A 20,129-nucleotide genomic window follows, 5' to 3' on the forward strand; every position below is an offset into this window, starting at 1 on the left:
TCTAATATACTATAGAAACGTAGAGCGTGCTAACAATATTAATCATTCTATCGTATCATCTTATCTAACGATATTTGTACTGTTGTTCATTTCAAGTAGATATTTATGTGTTTATTTCTTTTCTTCCCATTTTTTTTTTAGAGTTTAGGCCAAAGTTATCGTAGAAATATTCTTATCTAAATTTGCATTCTTATGAGAATTAAAATATTTGTAATATACAAAAGAGAATACAATATAATTAAAAATAATATCTATTTTTAGGTGTGGAAGAACTCGAATGAAGTAGAACAAGAAAATAATTAGAGAACGAGGGTAGGGACACCATTCATGAGCGATTCTACCATCTAAGGCTTCTAATACTTCTCTGTTATTTCGATTCTTGTGCTTGCACGAGCAACGATGTGTTTAGTGTTAGTCTCTTCGCGATTCTTATACTCGAACGACATTCGCTTTTTCTTTATACCAAAGACGTAGCCTCTAATTTTTTATTTATCCTACTGATCGTAGTTACCAAAGGAGGGGACGTTCATTGAACCTTCATTGTTCCTTCAAAGTGAATGTAAAAATAATTATTGGCATCAAGAGTTATTAGTTAACATATATGTGGCGATTGTTTATATATTATTTATATATATTTATTATTTTAATTTTAAATAATATAGATTTAACAGATGTATTACATAATATGCATAGGAGAATCTACTTGACATTATATTAAGTTACATTAATTTTTGAATATATTTTTGAATTGGTATTATTCAAAATTAAAAAAAAAACATATATGTATATACAATTACTATCATAGTATCCAACAGCTTTACCCTACGACTTCGTGTTCTGTTGATTAATTGAATATACGATACGGATGAAAGTAGAATTACATGGAAGATTCAGCAAGCGGGCTAATCTGATATACACAGCAGGCAACGTACGATAAGCCATGATCGAAACCGCCCCCAAACGCGTATGGTAATCCAACTTGGTTTCAACTACGCCATGAACATATTCGAGCGAAGATCAGTGCTGTTACATCAGCGTTCCTTGTATGTTTTAAAAACGATCAAGAAATTGTGTTAGTTAACGATAAGTCATGAGAATTTTTGGCAAATTGTTTCGAGATAAAAGGAGACGACGTGAGGTATCCAAGAGAACGAGAAAAGTGACGACGAAGAAAAAAACTGTTGGGAAAACGTACAACGGATTGCAGCATCTTCCCAATGATGATTTTTTATTTGGTGACAATAAAAGGACTTCAAAACGAACTCGACGTAAACGCACGGTAAGTTCCAAACATATTTTTTTTTTTTTAAAGATAAGTAATATAATCTTGATCTTAATATAATTTTGTAATTTTAATCATGATTTCCCAAATTTTTATGGATCAAGATCCACTTTTTAGAAATTTCTGGCATAAGCCGATCGATTGCTTCGTTTCCTTTGCTTTCTTATACATTTGACGTTGACTTTGTAAGATAACGGTTAATTGGATGTACATACAAGGAAGCTCGTAATTTAATAGAATACAAGTTAATTAGTCGCATTATAAGAAGCTTCCTTCGTTTTTCTTGAGAATAGTTCTTATAACGAGGGAATATTTCATTATCATCTTGACAATGAATATTATAGTGTTTTTCTAAATGATTGTATAAAGGTCAGCAAATGTTTTTTAGATATTAATAGAAAGGAAGTAATTTTTATAAAAAATTTATCTTTTTTTTTATGCATTTTTATCATTTTAGTTAAGAAAAATGAAAATTTTAATGCTTTTTTATATAGTATAAATCCTTAGAGAGATATCGACTCTATTAAAAGAAAATATTATAAACTTCAAAATTATAGATTTATACGTCATAGTTAAAGTTGACCCTAGAACGTAACTTCACACATAAATAAAAGGTTTCTTTCCTGATGCTCTCGTTAGTATACCTTGCAAGATAAGCTGATTATGGCTTTGCTACATCCGCATTCTTGTGACAAGTAGAGGTAAAGAATAATGCCAATTTATGTCACCTCTAATTACTTTATCATACACAACGCATGTTGGATTAGAAAAATTTTTCTTCTAAAGACTGCGACACAAAAATGTTCAATATATTATATTATTAAATAAATAAGCTTATTTCAACTCAAATTTAATGATTAATCAATGTAATCAATAATGCGAATAAGAAATACAATCGTGATTAATAACTTTGAATAGAATTCTAAAAATGCATAATTCGCATTAAATAATTTGTGTTAAATAAAAATGTGTTAAGAAGCTTGTTAACAAAAAGAAAAAAAAAATTTGATATAACTTCACGTATTGCACAAATTAAAAAGATCGATAAAGAAATGCAAATATTAATCAATTATTCTCATGAATAATCAATACGATTGATCAGAATGCGAAGAGTATATCGTTTCTTTCATATTCATTTAAAAGTTAAAAAACAATCGGTCACTCGCATTCATATTCTTACGACAGCTAAGAGCAAGATATCGATCCGCAAACGTGCAACACAGAGGTATTTGGCCTCTCAAGGATATTCGGCCTTTTAAATACTGCAAGTTACTTGCTATGGTTATAATGTATTTACTCATTTTATTTATTATGTTAATTTTTCAATGATTTTCAAAATGGAACTTATCAGAAATATCAATATTGCTATTCTATTATAAAACGAATGCCGCTATGAAAAAATCAGTAGAATAAAAATAAAATCAAAGAGATAAGCGCGAATTTCGGACTAATTTTTGTTCTTACAATTTACTAAACAATTTTTTTTATCACGAACATTGAGATTTCAAATTTTGAATTTCAAGTAAGTTTAAGGGTAATGGGAGAATGAAAAAAATATTACTACTTTTAGCGTAAAAACGTAGATTATTGCAGTGAATAAAAGGGCGTTGCTTATAGCAGGGTTTGAAAAGAGTAAAGTTTATTGGAGAGATGAAGGAGGCGTGATTCACTAGAGTAGGAGAGGGGCGTGGCTTATTACAGTATAAAAAAAAAGAAGAAGCTTCGTCAACTGTACGCATCTCCTTTAAACTTTCAGCCCTTTCGAACTTCTAGACCACGCCCTTCAAACTTCCTAAAATACGCCCCTTTGAACTACTACTCAGCTACGCTCCACTCAAAACCTCATAGATCGTGTTTCACAACCACGCCCATCAAGGCATACCCTTTTCCAACCACGCCCATCAGGATACGCCCATTTCCAATCACGCCTTCTTAGAACCTCATAACCACGCCCACTCTGAATCCTTCAAGCAATGACCTTTCTAAATCCTCTAAATCACAACCCTTTTAAACTTCTCCCCTCTTCAGTAAGTTACGCATTGTTTCTCCTTATTTTATAAAATAATAAATGAGGAAACAATGATACAATTTAGAATTTTTATATCACCCATATTACCCTTAGACAAGGAAGTAAAGATTTTTAATTTTACACAATGATGTTTCAAACGAGACATTATTGAACAAACAATAATAATAATAAATTAACATTAAATGTAAAGGAAATAAAATACAAATTAATAATAATAAAATTAACATTCGTGCCACTTATGCTTACGTTACTAGACTCTGTGCATGGTAGATGAAAGATTAGAAAAACAAAAGAATCGTATAGGTCTAACAGGAGCCATATTGAAAAAGGAGAATCTCCAAGCAAAGCTTCTCGTGTTACCCTAGATCATTTTACCTGCGACAGGAGAGGAACTCTACCTGCTGCGATAAATTCGTTTACCTGTGAACGGCTTACAATAAAAACTACCTGCGAAAAGATCCGAGTTCATCTAAAATATACACGTATGGACCTGCTAAGGACATTTCCTTTTTTCTTGTCAGGTGTTGAACGCTTTTCTCATTTTCGAAAAAAATTCTTATATTTTTTCTTTTGCTGTTTCCTATCTCGCAAACGTATACGTACACTAGAGTTCGTAAAACCTGCGAGAGAATTCCAGTTTAGTTACGGACAACGTGATTTAAACGGCCCACTCTTGTAGTTTCCCCATTCTCCCTTTCTACCGCTCTGACGAGAGAGACCGCGTGAATCATCACTTTGGAAGGATCGGCACGTATGCATTCCATGCTGTGTCCCAAGAAACCTATGTATTCCAAATGAATTTTCTTGCGAGGTATATTATATTGAGATCTGTGAAACAGGAAATAGCAGGTGGGTAAACAAGAAAAATCTTGCGAGTGAATGTTTCTCTTACGAATATTTCGATAATCGTCAAAAGAGGAAAAAAGATCTACACATCGATGAACGAGAACGCAACAATTCCTTGAGACGATTTTAACAGAGATCAATTATGAAGAAGATCCTAGAGATGAAAATAGTAAAAAGAGAGATGAAGTTGGAGAAGATGCAAAGGATATAAAAAAAGAAAATAAATAAAAAGGAGAGAAAGAGATAGAGACACGGAAGGGACACACCTAAGTACGATATCGGAGAAGAGCATTCCAGCTGGTGGTGTAAGGTGTGTCATATTCAGAGAGTTAACGTCTTTCATCTCAACCTGGTGTGCGTTAACACTTTTTCATACATAATATGTACATACATTTATACAAAGCGAAGAAAGCCATTTCGAAGGTACCGACCTCTACCTGCAGTCTTGCCAACTACGGACAAGTTGAAGCAGGCAAAACCGGTGTTGCTCTCTCTCACTCTCACCCCCCACCCTTTCTTTTCTTTTCTCTTCTTTTCTCTTCTCCTCCGGCATATCCCGCATATCGTGCTTTCTCGTTTCTCTCGTCTGTCTCTCTCTCTCCTCTTTCAAGAGTATTAAACGCACACAGTGTATCTGTGTGCCTTCTCTTTCCCTACACCCCGACCTCGTCCTTCTCCAACTGACCTGCCACGACCAGTCTACCAGCCGATAGAAGAAGCAAGACACGGCTTGTATAACCAGGATTCCTTATCCCGAAAGGACGTCCTTTACCTTCCTTCTTCTTCTTCTCCTCCTCCACCTCCACCTCCTCCTCTTATTATTCTTCTTCATCGTCTTCTTCTTCTTCTTCTTCTTCCTCTTTACTACTACTTCTTTTCACAAGTTACTCGCTCGAAAAGAAAAAGTGTTTTATTCCAAAGTGATCTCCGATTAAAACTAGAAAAGAACGAAGAGTAAGAGAAAAAAGGAGAGGGAGAGAAAGCAAGAAACGCATTCGTGATTTTTCGTGACAGTGGCCACACGATCTCTCTCTCTCTCTCTCTCCCTCTCTGTTTCTCCGTCTCTGCTGTTTGTCTGTCTGCCTCTCTCTCTGTCTCTCTCTTCCCTCTCTCTCCCTCTCTCTCTCCCTCTCTCTCTCTCTCTCTCACTCTCTTGTATCGTTGACTCCTTCGTACTATATCTCTTCCTTTGGAGATGAAGCGTGGAAGAGGAGATACAGATCTCTCGAACGTTTCCTTCGGCAAGACCGACATAAACACATCGAACTTTCGAAGAAGACCATCTTAGAACAAGTCTGTACCTCTTTTATTATTTTTTATTCAATTGTAAAGAAAGAGATTTTCGATTAGAAGCCGATCTCTATATTACGATGTCGAGAGTGAAACGAGTTAGTGTTAGAGAAACTAAGAGATAGAAAATCTTTTGAAAAAAAAAGAAAAGAGAAAGAAAGGAATCAAAAATAAAGAACTAAGGGATAGAGAAAGAAAGAGAAAGAGAGTGTGCGTATATGTGTGTGAGAAAGAAAAAGAAAGAGAAACGATTTGGAAGAAAGTGCAGAGGGGGGCGAGGATCAATGAACTGTGATGATTATTCTTATGTGATGATCGAACTTTCTGAAAAGAGTGAGAGAATTTGAAGACTGAAGATTTCACGTATCCGAAGCTTTTTTTTTACATTTCTTTATACTATTTCTTAAATATCGTATAAATAAAGAATCATTTAAGAAGAGGACCTACAAAAAAGACGACGGAGAGATCGAAGTATGCGCACTGATACATGGAATTAATCGTAAAAAAAGAAAAGAAAAAAAAAAGAGAGAATAGAGAAAGAATAGAACGGGAATGTTGAAAGTTAGGGAAACCATAGAACGAACGTGATCAGTATCAAGGCAAACGAGAGTGTGCTGGACACGAGTCTCTTCGATGTGTATATATATATCTCTTTTATTCGAGAGATAAAAACAAAAGGAGAAGAAATATTCATGAGGTTGTGCACGCGTGTGTGTTGTGTGCTCGGTTCGCGAATCGAGAAAAAACAGGATCAATTAGCAACGTGCAGAAGAATAAGAATAAACTTGAATCGGAATAGTGTCCTTGAAAAGTATTTCATTTCTTCGTGCGTACGTTCAAGAATATGATATTTTTCTCGTAAAATTTATCGAGATCATAACGACGAAAACATTTTTGTGTGAATCTCTTGTAGAAATCTTATTGAAGAATAAGTCGATTTCGATAAACGCAAAAAAAAAAAAAATGCGCGGGAATTTGGAATTTTTTCCAAGAAGTGCCATCTCATCCGATTAGTGATATTATTTTTGTCTTTCTTTCTTTTTTTTTTTTTTTTCTTTTTTGACGAGAAAAAATTTGTTAAAAGAAAAAAGATTAAGAAAGATAGAAAATACACAGTAAATGGAATATATTTTGTAATAATGACAAGATCGTGTGGGTGAGAGATATTGTGTATGTGTGTGTGTGTGTGTGTGTGTGTGTGTGAAGAAAGAATTAATTAGATTGTGGGTATTAGAGGTTAATCATGTTTCTTGAATCATTCGTAAGAACGTCTTAACATCGTCATCATCATTATTATCGTCTTCGTGTCGTTGTCGTTGTTGCATCGATCCAAGTTCCACGAATTATACATACAGATATAAACGAAGATGGATAGAAACGAAAGTGGTGTTGGTATTGGAAGTAGCACCAATGGAAATTGTCACGTTGGAAATTCAGGATCACCATTGAATTCTTCCTCTTCGAGTCATCCGCCCCTTCATACTTCTTCGTCGGGATTGGATAGTCAGGTAGTCAATTAATCGAGATAGATAGATTGAAATATTTTCTGTTTTCGTTCAACATGATAGATTCTTTCTTTTCACATTGAAATACATTACAATTGTGGAATGATCTTACAATTAGATAAGAAAGAAGTCTAACTTAAGAGGGAAAAATAAAGGAAATCGTCGTGAGACCGATCTCTATTGTTTACGAGTTTAAAAGGGAAACAAAGAAGGGACTTCGTTAGTCTTTCCAATAGGATTATTTTTACGCGGTAATTTTAAATAAGTTGATTGTTTACAATGAACTTAAGTAAATGTTTTATTTGTAATAAAGATACGTTTGGTGATACCGATATAAAATGGAACAGAATTTTAATATTGAATTAATAGGAATTGTTTTAGAATGAAATATCGAAAATGTAATGCTTTTTATTAATTAATTAATTTATTTATTTATTGATTTTTTGGTAATTTAGCAAATGCATAAATTAAAATACGATCCAATTGCAGTAAGTAGTATTGATCAATATATAATCGGCTTATATATCTTTTGGTCGAACGTAAATCATTGTGCATTCCTTGCATGTCGTAAATACTCGCGTAGGAGAAAACCTTCGTGTTTGCAATTTAGAAAGAGACTTATCCTATGTACTTAACTATATACGTCTATGTTACTACCTCCGCTATTTCACTGCGTGAAACTTTTTAAGGAATTTTCTTACCATTAGCATACCGATGTGTACCGATTGGAAAGAAAAAGAGAAAAAAGAAAAAGAAAAAAGAAAGAAAAAAAAAACATCCAACTAGGACAACGGTCCGTTCTGAATACTGTCAACGTTCTATCGAGTTCCAGGAATAGTATTATATGCTCTTAGAGTATATAAGAGCCATCCTGTGTCAGACGATACTCTTTGAATTTTTCTTCGAAGAAAGTCTCTTATTATATGACTCTTTTCAACGCTTCGTAAATCATACCGTAGTTCAGCGATATATTAAAGAAACTCCCACGAATTTAACGCGTTATTCCTGCTTAACGGGCTGTGTCGAGATTTAATATTTTACAACATTTAATTTTTTGTCGCTTTTACCTCGTTTATCGGATGAAAGGTTATTTAGGAGATAAGGTAGACATTTTTTATACCGATAATAATCCAAACGACAAATTTTCTTTGATCTTTTTTTCTCAGACCGGAGATAGAGGATGGGAGATTCATCAAGTCACCGTTACCAGAGTCCCAGGATATGGTTTTGGAATCGCTGTATCTGGTGGTCGTGATAATCCACATTTTACCAATGGTGACCCAGCTATTGCAATCTCCGACGTTTTGAAGGCCGGACCTGCGGAAGGAAAGTTGCAGTGAGTAGTGTTTCTTAAGGAGAAAAAGAATTACAAGAAAGATTCAGTCTAGCCGGAGGCATCAACTCTCTGCCAAGCTCTTTCATCTTGAACGCAAAAAAAGAAAAAGAAAAGAAAGAAAAGAAAAAAAAAAAAAGGAAAAAAAAAAGAAAGCGTTTCTCGAGGCTCTCTTGGTTTAATGTCTTCTTTCTTGGTCGTTCTATGAAGCGTTCAATTGGACGCCATTTTCTCGAATAACGCGCCAAATAATTTTCTTTTGTTTTTGCCGCGATATTTGAAACGTTGCGAAACGTTCGATAAGGATATCGATGTTTCTCTGATTGTATATGCCTAGTTTTAATTAGATTATCGATCGTAAACGCATAATAGAAAGTAGAGTGCGTCACGAGACGTTTTACATTAGAAATTGTTACGACAGTGTGTTATCTCGTTTTATGGCGAATCGAGTTTCCATAAGTAGAAGAAATGATGGCTGACGTTACGAATGATAAGTACAAGTCGATTGTGTGTTTTTAGGGTAAACGATCGCATCATTTCCGCAAACGGAGTATCGTTAGAAGGTGCCGATTATGGAGCAGCTGTCCGAGTTCTTCGAGACTCTGGATCGACCGTTTTATTGGTCGTTAAACGGAGAGCTTCGTCGAACTCATCAACTTGCCCAGGCAATTCTGCTCCACAAACTCATCGACTTACGCTCACGCGAAATAATAAAAAAGATGGTAAGAGAGAGAAATATAACGAGTTTGTTGAATTTTGCTCTTACAATTGTCGAAGTAAAAAGGATTTGTTTGAAAAGAAACGTTTTTAAACGTCTTCTATTTGTTTTTGTAGATTTTGGAATTGTATTGGGTTGTCGATTATACGTGAAAGAGGTGACTCGAGAAAATATTGGTGTTAAGCCTGGCGATGTCCTAACGCGAATAAGTGGTATTGCCGCTGATAATATGAGCCTAAAGGAAGCAAGAAAGCTAATGGATCAATGTAAGGATCGATTGTCCATTGTAATTACCAGAGATTCTTCGTGTTGTCAAGTTCAACAACAAGTTAAGACTGATAGCGGCGAGTATTTATCCGGTGCGAGCTATAGCAGTCAAAACTTGTATGTTCCACCACCAACGAGACAACCATTGGAAGATAAAAGTAATTTGGTTCCAAGAGGACGTTCAAGAGGTCCTTTAATGGACGTTTCTTTGAGTCAATTGGATTTACCAGCGACACCAACGGTAGATCCACCTAGGCCACCTCCGCCAAGACCCGAAGGTATAAAATTAACGTTTACAAATGTGAATATACAATATAAAATTATCGATTATATAAATATATTTTATTTTTATAGATTATTATAGTTCGCGAAGACAGATGTATGACGAGGATTCTATTACACAGCGAACGAAACAACCAATGTAAGTTTTACTAGTTACAAAGATCATGTTAAATTTGTTAATACTTAATCGAACGAATGATACTAAATGAAAATTTTATTCGAACCAGGCCGGATCCTCGATTCATTACTTTCCAAAAAGAAGGTTCGGTAGGGGTCCGATTGTGCGGAGGAAATGAAACTGGCGTTTTTGTAACGGCGGTTCAAGCTGGAAGTCCGGCTTCTCTTCAAGGTCTTCAACCGGGTGATAAAATTTTAAAGGTAAGTATTCGAGAACATCGATCCTGTTTTAAAAATTGAATATTTCACATTGATATTTTGTTGCAATGATTAAATAGGTAAATGACATGGATATGAAAGGTGTAACCAGAGAGGAAGCGGTACTATTTCTTCTTAGTCTTCAAGAGCAAATCGATCTGATCGTGCAGCATCGACGTCAGGAATACGATCAAATAGTTGCGTCTGGTAGAGGTGATTCGTTTCACATCAAGTACGCCCCGTCGTTTATTTCATAATTTAAACGTGTTTAAATTATGGAAACATAGTATTTAATGAAAAATGTTAATATTTTATCAGGACACATTTTCATTACGAACAACCTGAAAAGGGAGAGATGAGCTTTCGCAGTGGCGATGTCTTTCATGTAGTAGACACTCTTCATAACGGAGTCGTAGGTTCTTGGCAGGTATTCCGAATTGGTAGAAACAACCAAGAAGTACAGAAAGGTATTATTCCAAACAAAGCACGCGCCGAAGAACTTGCTACTGCACAATTCAATGCCACGAAGAAGGAACTAAGTGCTAGCGAGAGTAGAGGTAGCTTCTTTAGGAGAAGAAGAAGTAGTCATAGACGTTCAAAATCTCTGGGAAGGGTAAGAATATCATTAATTTGTAATTCCGATTCGAAGTTTTCTTTTTTTTTTTCTCTATGATAGCTTGCTTTATTATCTAATATTTTCTTCGCTTTTTTTTTTAATTATTTAGGATCATTGGGACGATGTGGTATTCTCCGACAGTGTCAGTAAATTTCCAGCTTATGAACGAGTCATTCTTCGACATCCTGGGTTTGTTAGACCGGTTGTACTTTTTGGTCCTGTCGCAGATCTTGGTAGAGAAAAATTACTTAAGGATTTTCCCGACAAATTTACTTCCCCACGTGAGTAAATCAAAGTGAGTCGTGAAATTTTCATAATATATATCGTACATCATAATGACCTAAGAGATGTTTGCGTTTGTAGAAATGGAAAGTCAAATGGAAGAGAGCGGTAATAAAAATACAAAATCATCGGGTATAATTCGTTTGAGTGCCATCAGAGAAGTAATGGACAGAGGAAAACATGCTCTATTGGATATTACTCCGAATGCTGTAGATCGGTTAAATTATGCCCAGTTTTATCCCATTGTGATATTTTTAAAAGCTGAAACAAAACAAGTTATTAAGGAAATGAGAGCAGGTATTCCCAAGTAAGTTTGCTAAATAATTAAGTGTGTGGGTGTGTATGTGTGTACTTGCATTGCTTATGTCGTTTCTCCTTTAATATCCATAGATCAGCGCACAAAAGTAGCAAAAAGCTTTTAGAACAATGTCAGAAGTTGGATAAAATTTGGGGACATATATTTAGCGCTGTTATCACACTGACGACTCCTGAAGCTTGGTATCGAAAACTTAGAGAATTGATAGATCGTCAGCAACAGGGATCGTTATGGATGAGCCAAACAAAGGTACTATTTAATGTTCGCATTTTTTTTTTTCTTCATCAATGAATTGATATTAATTATTATTTAAATCCTTGTCTGTAACAAGATGTTCATATTTGTTATTGTCAGATATATCATAAGAGAAAAATGATGTTTAAATACATTAACATCATTTTTATAATGTAATCAGCTGTCAAAATCAAACTAATAATAGAGAATAAAATAGAAAATGTCTATATATACATATATATTTATAATTAGAAAATTAAAACTGACATTGACAAATTTTATGAAATGGGCATATTTATGAAATCGATTCAAAAATTTATTATATCGAAGATATACTTGATCAAGAAGGTTTGTGTTTAAATAATAAGTCTGTTAATTGTAGCCAATATGTAGCCGATATATGGTGTCAGATCTATACCTTCCATCTTACCATTCATATTCTCCACAATCTCCTCTCATGTCACATCCTGAAGATAAAGTATGCTATGATCAAAATAAGAATAATACCTTCCTATCACCTTATTGCTATTCCTCTCTTATGGAAAATCATGCATCACTTATGTCCTTACCTAATGCTTCAGATGTCATCCGTGAGCAATTTTTCGGCTACATATAAAGCCCAAGTATTCCCTCCAAATAACATAAATAACTTTTAACACAAATTTATTTGTTAAGTCTTTGTCAACATATGTTAAGGTCTTTGTTTATAATCGTTTATATAAATTATTGGATACAGTGTCTTTATGTGCCACAAACACTATAACATCAGAATTAAATTTTAACAAGCATGTACTTATAAAAATTGATAATATTAAACTAATGATATATTACTCACAATCAGAAAATAACTTTATAATACGAATTTAACACAAAATTATGAATGTAATATGAAATGCCCAAATTTTTCTCATGAATTAATATATTAATAAAATTAGATCTATGTATATATTTATAGATCTTAACCATTGCATAATCTCTATCTTTATTATTATATTACAGATTAATACATACATATTAATGGCCTGTATATTTGTAGATATGTGTGTATTTTTTTGCTGCCTATGAACAAAGAAAGTAATATATAAATATTACTTTATAAATCCAAATCTTTTGTTTGAATGTTATATATGATTATATTTTTAATTTAAACAATATCTTTTTTTAGAGAATTATATATATATATATATATATATATATATATATTCTGTTATATTAAATATTAAATTATATTGCACAAAAATTTATTTCACAAATTTATACAATATTTATAATATATGTTACCATATAATACTAACAATGCACTATCTAAAAAAAGTATACTCATCGACTAAATACATTTTATGTTTACATACCTGCCATAATTCTATTAAATTTTGCTACTATAAATACACTGAAAGTGTCATGTAATGTTCATGTAATGTTCATGTAATGTTTTGTCCTTTGTGTCCTATGATCGTAGCCGGAAGAAGCCCTCTCGGATGACTTCCTATTCCCGATGACTTCTCGCCTCTCCTACGCTTCCTCTCCGGAGAGTGATCTGGAATTAAGCCCTGCACCTGCGCTTCCTGGGACATTGGGTCCACCTATACGCTTGAAGAGTAGTTCAGATCCAAGTATTGCTACGCAAGATGATACAACCGCACCTCCTCCATATTCTACAAATTATCAAGTAAGTGCAAATTTCTAATATTTCTTATGCTGTAAAAAATGTGATTATGTAATTATAAAGAACACATTTTTTTTTTTAGCAATCTTTTGAACAACATAAAAGAAGATCACAAGGAGGTGCTGGAGATAGCAAATATGGTTTCTCTTTATCAGGACAAACAAGTAATCAATCTGGTTCTCCTGAATATCTTGGTACTTCATTCGAACCTAGATCTCCACATCATAGTCCTCCGGATCTACCACCCCGGATCGATCGAAATATTAAACCAACAAATCAAACGACACGAGGGACGGTGCGTTCGACGCAAGAAAGGCTCATTAACAAAACTGATTCTGTCTTGGACGTTGGAAACTATATAAATGCATCGCCTCATAAAGTAAATGCTACGTCATCTCTTGAAAGGACACAAACAAAAACAGTAAGTTTCTTCAATATTGATATTAATGAACTTTTAAAATTCATATTACCTTTGTATATATTTATAGGGAAGTTATGATAGTATGTCTTCATATGACTCATATAATAATAATACTAATGGGAATTCAAGTTATGCTGGTGTGAATCTTAACACATCGACGAATCGTCTAGGCCCCAATGTACCTGATGATTTAAAAAGTAGTGGGATGTCAGCTAGAGCTCATGATCCATATAGATTTACAAGATCTACAGCTCAACCTGTAGCTACACAAGAACCTCAAGCTACTAGAACAGATTATGCCAAATATAGGTAAGAGAATGTGTTTAAAAAAATTTCTTTGTGGAATAACAAAGCAATTTCTTTAGTATAAAAGTTGTTTAGATTCATCTAGAATATATCACATAGAAATGATATGGATATATATATGTGTATATATATAATATATACATATGTATATATATATATAATATATGTATGTATGTAAATATATATATGAACATTCTTTTTCTGTAGGATGGTGGCAAGAACACCTCGTCCATTAAGAAGAGCTTGTAGAATATATATATCTAGTAGAGATACTTTAGTTTAAATTCAAACATCCTTGATCATCTAATTTCCTGTCTTTCCTGCACCTAAGTAAGCTAGAAACTTTGCTTTGTACATTATAGCAGGACCACAGACTATAAACCAATATCAATTCCACAAAATAAGCCAGGAGGATCATACAAACCTATACCACCGCCAAAGCCCAAGAATTACAGGCCACCACAAACAACTTTAGTAGGAGATGAAAATAGTGGAAATAATGGCAATAATGGAAACAATGGAAACAATGGGAACAATGGAAACAATGCTTATCAGCACACGAAAAGTTATTCTATTGCCACTTCACACGTGCATAATGGAGTAAGAGAGAATATTGCAATATTATGATATTATTAAATGAAAAATAATAATAATAATAATAATAAAAACTTATAGTTTTCTACTTCCTTTTAGGTAGAAAATAATAGCAACGTTAGACGCAACAACAGTCAGTATTATTATAATATTCCACCTCCCACTCGTCATAACGAAAATAACCCAGTAAATTCGCATCATAATCACAGCCACATAACTCCGCCAATACATAGTCATAGCCTGAGTCATACTCATCCTCACTCTAGTCCTCCTGTGACTTCTCATTCTCATTCAAATAGTGCTGGTCAGATCAATCTTAATTCCACGCATAATCGGAACAACATCAATCATAATGGTTTCAATCATAATAACAGTCATGGAAGTGGAAGTCAAACTTATGCTTCTGGAAATTCTACTCACAATAGAGAACCTAATGGTTTAGATTTAGCTGGAAGCAGGGAACAAAGAGGTAGTGCCTTTGAACTTTATCGGAAACCCGTACATCATTATAATATTAGGTAAACTACAGTATAGATTTTTAATATCTACTGTAATTCACTGAAATTCTAATTTTTGTTCCCATATAATAGATAAATATAAATTGTACCGTTATAAATAATAATAATTACAAGAATCACACAATGATATAAATGTAGAAAACCATCTGCCTTAAAACTACCTCTGTATAAAGATTGGCGAAAAAATAGTTAGCTATGTATTTTATATACACTTGGTTTACATAATATGTAATAAACTATAGATTAAAGTATGGTGCGATAGTGTCTGCTTTGATAGATAATTGAAAATCGATTTGTATTTTATTATAATGTACGGAATAATGGAATATTTCAAATGATAATGTCTATCACATTGATTGTTATTGCATTTAAATGATAAACTAATTATATATGAAAAACTATGACATGTGATATAATTAAAATAACATCGAGAGACAGATAATCATTATACTCTATGTACACAAGTTTTATATGTTTATTTATTTTGAATCTAAAATTCAAGATGAAAAATCATATATATTCTTCCAAAGAGAAATCAGTTTTTCTTATGATAAAATATACAAACTGAAATAATGAAGTAATTATCTCTTATATGGATCATCATTTTTATAATATATTGAATGATCGCATAAATATATATTGTTGTATTCAAAAATTATAGATAAATAAAACCATTAAAATTTATAAGATTAGAGAAAAAAAATAAACCAAAAATTAATTATTCTCCGACAAGTATTAAAATGATTTATTCTGTTTAGATGTTTAAATTGATAAAAAACAATTGTATTACATAGTGTCGATAATAACTGGCCACTAATATCAGCTGATAATTGCTGACATTGTATTGTTTCTTTTATATTTGAAAGAGAATTGATTAAATCAGAAATAACGAATTCGATACAACCCCTGACTGTTCCCATCTATTTAGTAGTTCTCTTATAGAAATGTACTATTTTCGCAACAATAACTTCTTTCTCCTTTCGTAAATAAATTCTATTTTAATATTTATCATTTATTGTATTGAGTTTCTTACATTCAAGCTGATATATATTTATATCCGTTGTACACATGCTAATTAATTAAAAGGACATTCTTCCATTTAATCGCGTTACCGCTCATTTCATATAAATACATATCTATTATTATTTGAAACAAAAAATAGGTAAAGAGAGAGTGTCAAAAATAATAATTAGATCTCTAAATTATTAGATATATTCGTCGTCAATGTGAAATAGTACAGAGTGCTTTTAAAATTTCTTATTTCAAATAATTTACAAGAAAAAAAATAATAAATTCTACACACTAATTTTTCGCTTCTTTTTTTACATTAATTATTTAAAATAAAATTTTCACTTCTTCGTATTGAATTTTGTTAATATCATACAATTTTTAAACATCTTCTACTGATGAAATGAATAGCAAAGGTAGTAGAATATGAATTATATAACGCATACTCTGTTAAAATGAATTCAAACAGTTGCATAAGTAAATGTGCGTCTTGTATAAAATATAGTTAATAACCTACGTAGACATCTTGCGTAATGTTATTTGAATATGCAGTCATGCATATTGGACCAATTATAAGTATAATTTTTGCAGTTAAATTACATAATAAAAATATTTTACTGTCGTGTTCATATATCGTGAAGAAGACGTTGTCATTTTTTAAGTACAATAACATTACTGCATAAATCATTCCGTTTCTTGCTTGTGCAAATATTAATGATATTTAAAATAGCATAGAGTAGAGAGAGATTCATTTTTACATACAGAAAATTTAATGTATTACGATAGTAATATAAAATCATTTGACGTTTTTACTTGCAAGTTTATAACAGCACAGATTTTCGTTTGTACATACACATTGAAGGGAATACTTGGGCAGTTTTAGATGTCGAAAACACGTTTACATAGATCATGTTGTATATAATATATATTGTAAAGTTAGGATATTTTGGTGCAAAATATTATTAATTTTAATAAACATTTGGATGCTATACTTTCATAAAGTATTCTGTTATCATCCTGTTATCATTTGATCAATATTTGGAGTGTAATATGTAATATATTACATCATGAAACATAGAAGAAGCAAACATTAAAAGATTTTCTTTGTACAGACATGACCTACAAAGTACCTGAACGAAAAAATGCATAGATAGATGCGGAAGTCGTCCTTTTGTCAAAATTTAATCATGCAAAGTATATAAATTCTGAGTTAAAGTACTTATAGCATTGTAAATAAATAACTGTACAGTATAGAAAATTTGTTGCAATAAATTTTACAGATATTTAAATGACATGTTGCAACTGCAACAATATGTATCAAATAATATAATGTTCATTTAATAAATACAGTTATTACTCTTACAATTCTTATTCTTATTACAGTTCACTGGCAATAAAATTTTGGACATACGTATTTTGAATAGCAAGTGTGTTTGGTTAAGAATTATCTAAAAAACACTTATAAAAATACCATTTCTAGATAACGTAATGCAGAGCTTCCTCGTTAATATAATGATGAAGCTCGGAAAACAGTCATTAAAGTTTGGCCACAATAGTTAACACTTATTCATAGTGGCGTAGTATGGAATATGTAAAGTTAATATGTTCGCTTAGCCAGAGAGAGTACGCGAATCGAACATATTAAATAATGCTAGCAATCGATATTTCCATTTGCGGAATAGTTAATCAGTCTTGCCCTATTCCCTCCTTGTAACTTTTTCAGAACGTGGACTTTATTACGGGAGGTTCGTTAATTATGTATAAGTTTATAATATTATTCAGTGAAACTGTGTTTTAACAGATTTCTCTATGCACTTTCTTCATCTTCATATACCAAAGCTTCAGTACTACGTGGCAGTAAAAGAGCTACATGTCCATATCTATAAAACATAATGAAAGAAATATAAGAAATTAACAACAAAATACCTCGCGTACAACTCTAACGATAGTTATCATTTGTATTTACTTGCTGCTTTTATATTTTTCTTGTATCGCTTGTTGCTGAATATTAGATGCATTATGAAACGTTTTATTCAGGTGAGAAATACATTCTTTAAGTTCATGTAAGCTATAACCTGTTGATAATTCCAATTCATGTGGCCATGTTTCTTCTTGCAATGTATGTCGTGCAAGTGCTATTGCAGATGCAGCTAAATGACTGGGTAAATATTGCAGATATGGATCAGCTTCAAGTAAAGATAATTCACACAAGTACTGAAAATTCATACAAATTTAAATCACTCTATGGGAATACAGACTTAATTATATATAGAAATCATGCTTACCATTGCTAAAAATTTTATCTTTTCTGACAGATTATTACTAATGCAATAATCTTTAAGAAATGCCAGAGGTGTTGGTACAGTAAGATCGAAGGATAATACCCTTAAAATCAAATGCTCCATTCGCAATACCTGTTTCTTGGTATATGTATCATCCGTAATATATACAAACTCACCAACATCTGGTGGATAAATTTCTTCATATTTTCTGTAACACAAAGAAAAACACTTATTTCTCTTATTTTTACAATACATTTTAAAATTCATTAAACCATGTACTGATCAAACTTACGCAGCTATAAACATAGCAGCAGTACCAACGAGCTGCAACTTTGCTCGAACGACACTCATATATGATAAGAATCTATCTATATAAGAAACAGCCAAATACAATGTTTCTGTTTGTAATCGATATTCTTCCGCTACTTCAACAAGCCAGTCTACTAATATCAACCTCATTAAATACGTTATATCTGGTTGTTTTTTCATGTAACCAGGTTTTGGTCTATGTTGTCTCTATACAAAATTACATAACTATATCAAAATTTTTCAGTCTTTACTGAATTATTTTGATATATGCATATATATATATATGTATCGTAGTACATATTATACTATTTTAACTAATACTGTACATACCTCTGCAACACGTAAATAACTATATATATCTGCCCTATATTCTTCTACATCAAAGAAATTAATTCTAAGTTCTCTAGATGATTCCTTATTTGTTCTGTTATCTTTCTTCGAAGAATTTGGGAACAAAAGAGATTTTTCCAATGACATTGGGCTACCTTGCGGCAAAGCATCATCTTGCTTGCTTTTTATTATCTCTTGAAGATTGTTGCAAAATACTGGCAAATCGTTAATAGATAACGAATTTATGTCTAACCTCGGCTTTTTTTGTTCAGACTGAACAGTCACTTCTTGTTTTGTTACTATTTCTCTCTCTTCTTTCGAATCCCTAAGTACAACAGAAGTTTCTTCTTCCAATTTATCTTCATAAACTTTAAAGGCAGGTTCATCCTTTTTATCCTCATAAATTTTAAATGGTTCAAATGGCACTGTCACAATAGATTTTGCTTTTGGATGCTTTTCATCTTTGCAGATATCCTACAAATGGCCAAGTAACAAACAAAGCTTAAATGCCTAATGAAATGTAATTATAAAACTGTATTAAAAAATTATTCAATTAGGAATGGAAAACATTTAATTATATATACATTATGCAACAAGACTAACGGGTAATTACATAATTTTATTGATTAGATCGATTGAAATGTTTCAGTTATAATGCCGGGAATAAGGATGAAAAAGAAAAGGACAAAAAAATTAGCACAAATAAAATACATACTGTTTTAACAATTCGATGGCAGTTATTATGCAAAACACCCAAAACCGCACGTTTTGTTTGTTGCAGAACTTGATTTTGAGCGGGCACAACGATATTTTCTTTACCACGAAAGATATCGGCAATGCGGTTTTCTTGATCCTCGTGCACTCGAATCGTAGCCATTGTTTATTAGACAATTTTCCGACAAAAATAAAATAAATCTAATTTACTTTTGTCGTTCCTGATGATCTTCTGGCTTCAGACACGACGTGTGCCCGCTTATACTTAATATCCGAATATTATTTACAGTCGTACATGCATTGCAGTAAACGGATTTCCAAGCAAACCAACAAACTTCAGTTGCCGTTTGATTTTCAAACAAACGTAACACCAACAGCTGGCAATACGTTACCACAAGCGTTACTCAAATGCACCAATCAGGTAGACGTCAAAATTTAAGCAATTTCATCGACCAATCGCGTATTATATTTCAAAAGTTATATTCCTAAAATTACTACGAAGGAAGGTTGGAATCACTGACATAAAAGTAAGTTTTCAACGTTCTGTTAATTGTATCATTTCATTTTTTATATTTGAAAAAGTTCAAATCCGTAAGCCGTAGTATG

The 20,129-nt window shown here is 32.4% G+C and overlaps 2 protein-coding genes and 1 long non-coding RNA gene across 8 annotated transcripts; 1 reads left to right on the forward strand and 2 right to left on the reverse strand.

Moving 5' to 3' along the window:
* Nucleotides 1-562: 562 nt before the first annotated feature.
* Nucleotides 563-15,888, forward strand: LOC122636866 (tight junction protein ZO-2). 6 transcript variants are annotated; one of them, XM_043828519.1, is made up of 17 exons: nt 565-1,043; nt 1,126-1,279; nt 8,119-8,288; nt 8,805-9,007; nt 9,120-9,548; nt 9,625-9,691; nt 9,780-9,930; nt 10,008-10,159; nt 10,246-10,540; nt 10,653-10,824; nt 10,907-11,132; nt 11,216-11,390; nt 12,835-13,044; nt 13,124-13,462; nt 13,530-13,771; nt 14,131-14,368; nt 14,444-14,586. In XM_043828519.1, the coding sequence occupies exons 1-17, from the start codon at nt 967-969 to the stop codon at nt 14,459-14,461; spliced, it is 3,318 nt and encodes a 1,105-aa protein (XP_043684454.1). In that variant the 5' UTR covers nt 565-966; the 3' UTR covers nt 14,462-14,586. The 6 variants fall into 6 exon arrangements, with proteins under 6 accessions (XP_043684455.1, XP_043684454.1, XP_043684451.1 ...); XM_043828516.1 differs by having other exon boundaries at nt 568-1,043; nt 14,134-14,368; nt 14,462-15,888; XM_043828515.1 differs by having other exon boundaries at nt 571-1,043; nt 14,462-15,888.
* On the reverse strand, nt 11,562-12,394 carry LOC122636872. The gene is made up of 3 exons (XR_006329088.1): nt 12,211-12,394; nt 11,945-12,132; nt 11,562-11,842 (listed from the first exon to the last, which is right to left on the reverse strand). It is a non-coding gene; the product is annotated as an uncharacterized LOC122636872 (long non-coding RNA).
* Nucleotides 15,595-19,898, reverse strand: LOC122636868 (cyclin-A2). Its single transcript, XM_043828523.1, has 6 exons — nt 19,525-19,898; nt 18,810-19,283; nt 18,463-18,686; nt 18,174-18,378; nt 17,855-18,102; nt 15,595-17,768 (listed from the first exon to the last, which is right to left on the reverse strand). Exons 1-6 carry the CDS (start codon nt 19,684-19,686, stop codon nt 17,696-17,698), a joined length of 1,386 nt encoding a protein of 461 aa, XP_043684458.1. The 5' UTR covers nt 19,687-19,898; the 3' UTR covers nt 15,595-17,695.
* Nucleotides 19,899-20,129: the final 231 nt, after the last annotated feature.

This window comes from Vespula pensylvanica, chromosome 24 (assembly GCF_014466175.1).
Source record: "Vespula pensylvanica isolate Volc-1 chromosome 24, ASM1446617v1, whole genome shotgun sequence".
Classification (NCBI taxonomy): Eukaryota; Metazoa; Arthropoda; class Insecta; order Hymenoptera; family Vespidae; genus Vespula; species Vespula pensylvanica.

What these genes read in the sequence shown, in the direction of transcription:
- LOC122636868 (XM_043828523.1), bottom strand. Translation starts at nt 19,686, where the DNA reads ATGGCTACGATTCGAGTGCACGAGGATCAAGAAAACCGCATTGCCGAT. An exon ending in GCTGCTATGTTTATAGCTGC is followed by an intron (nt 18,379 to 18,462) that starts GTAAGTTTGATC and finishes TTTGTGTTACAG; the next exon opens with AAAATATGAAGAAATTTATC. An exon ending in AGATAAAATTTTTAGCAATG is followed by an intron (nt 18,103 to 18,173) that starts GTAAGCATGATT and finishes ATGAATTTTCAG; the next exon opens with TACTTGTGTGAATTATCTTT.
- LOC122636866 (XM_043828515.1), top strand. Translation starts at nt 967, where the DNA reads ATGGTAATCCAACTTGGTTTCAACTACGCCATGAACATATTCGAGCGA. An exon ending in GGTGATTCGTTTCACATCAA is followed by an intron (nt 10,160 to 10,245) that starts GTACGCCCCGTC and finishes ATATTTTATCAG; the next exon opens with GACACATTTTCATTACGAAC. An exon ending in TATGGATGAGCCAAACAAAG is followed by an intron (nt 11,391 to 12,834) that starts GTACTATTTAAT and finishes CTATGATCGTAG; the next exon opens with CCGGAAGAAGCCCTCTCGGA.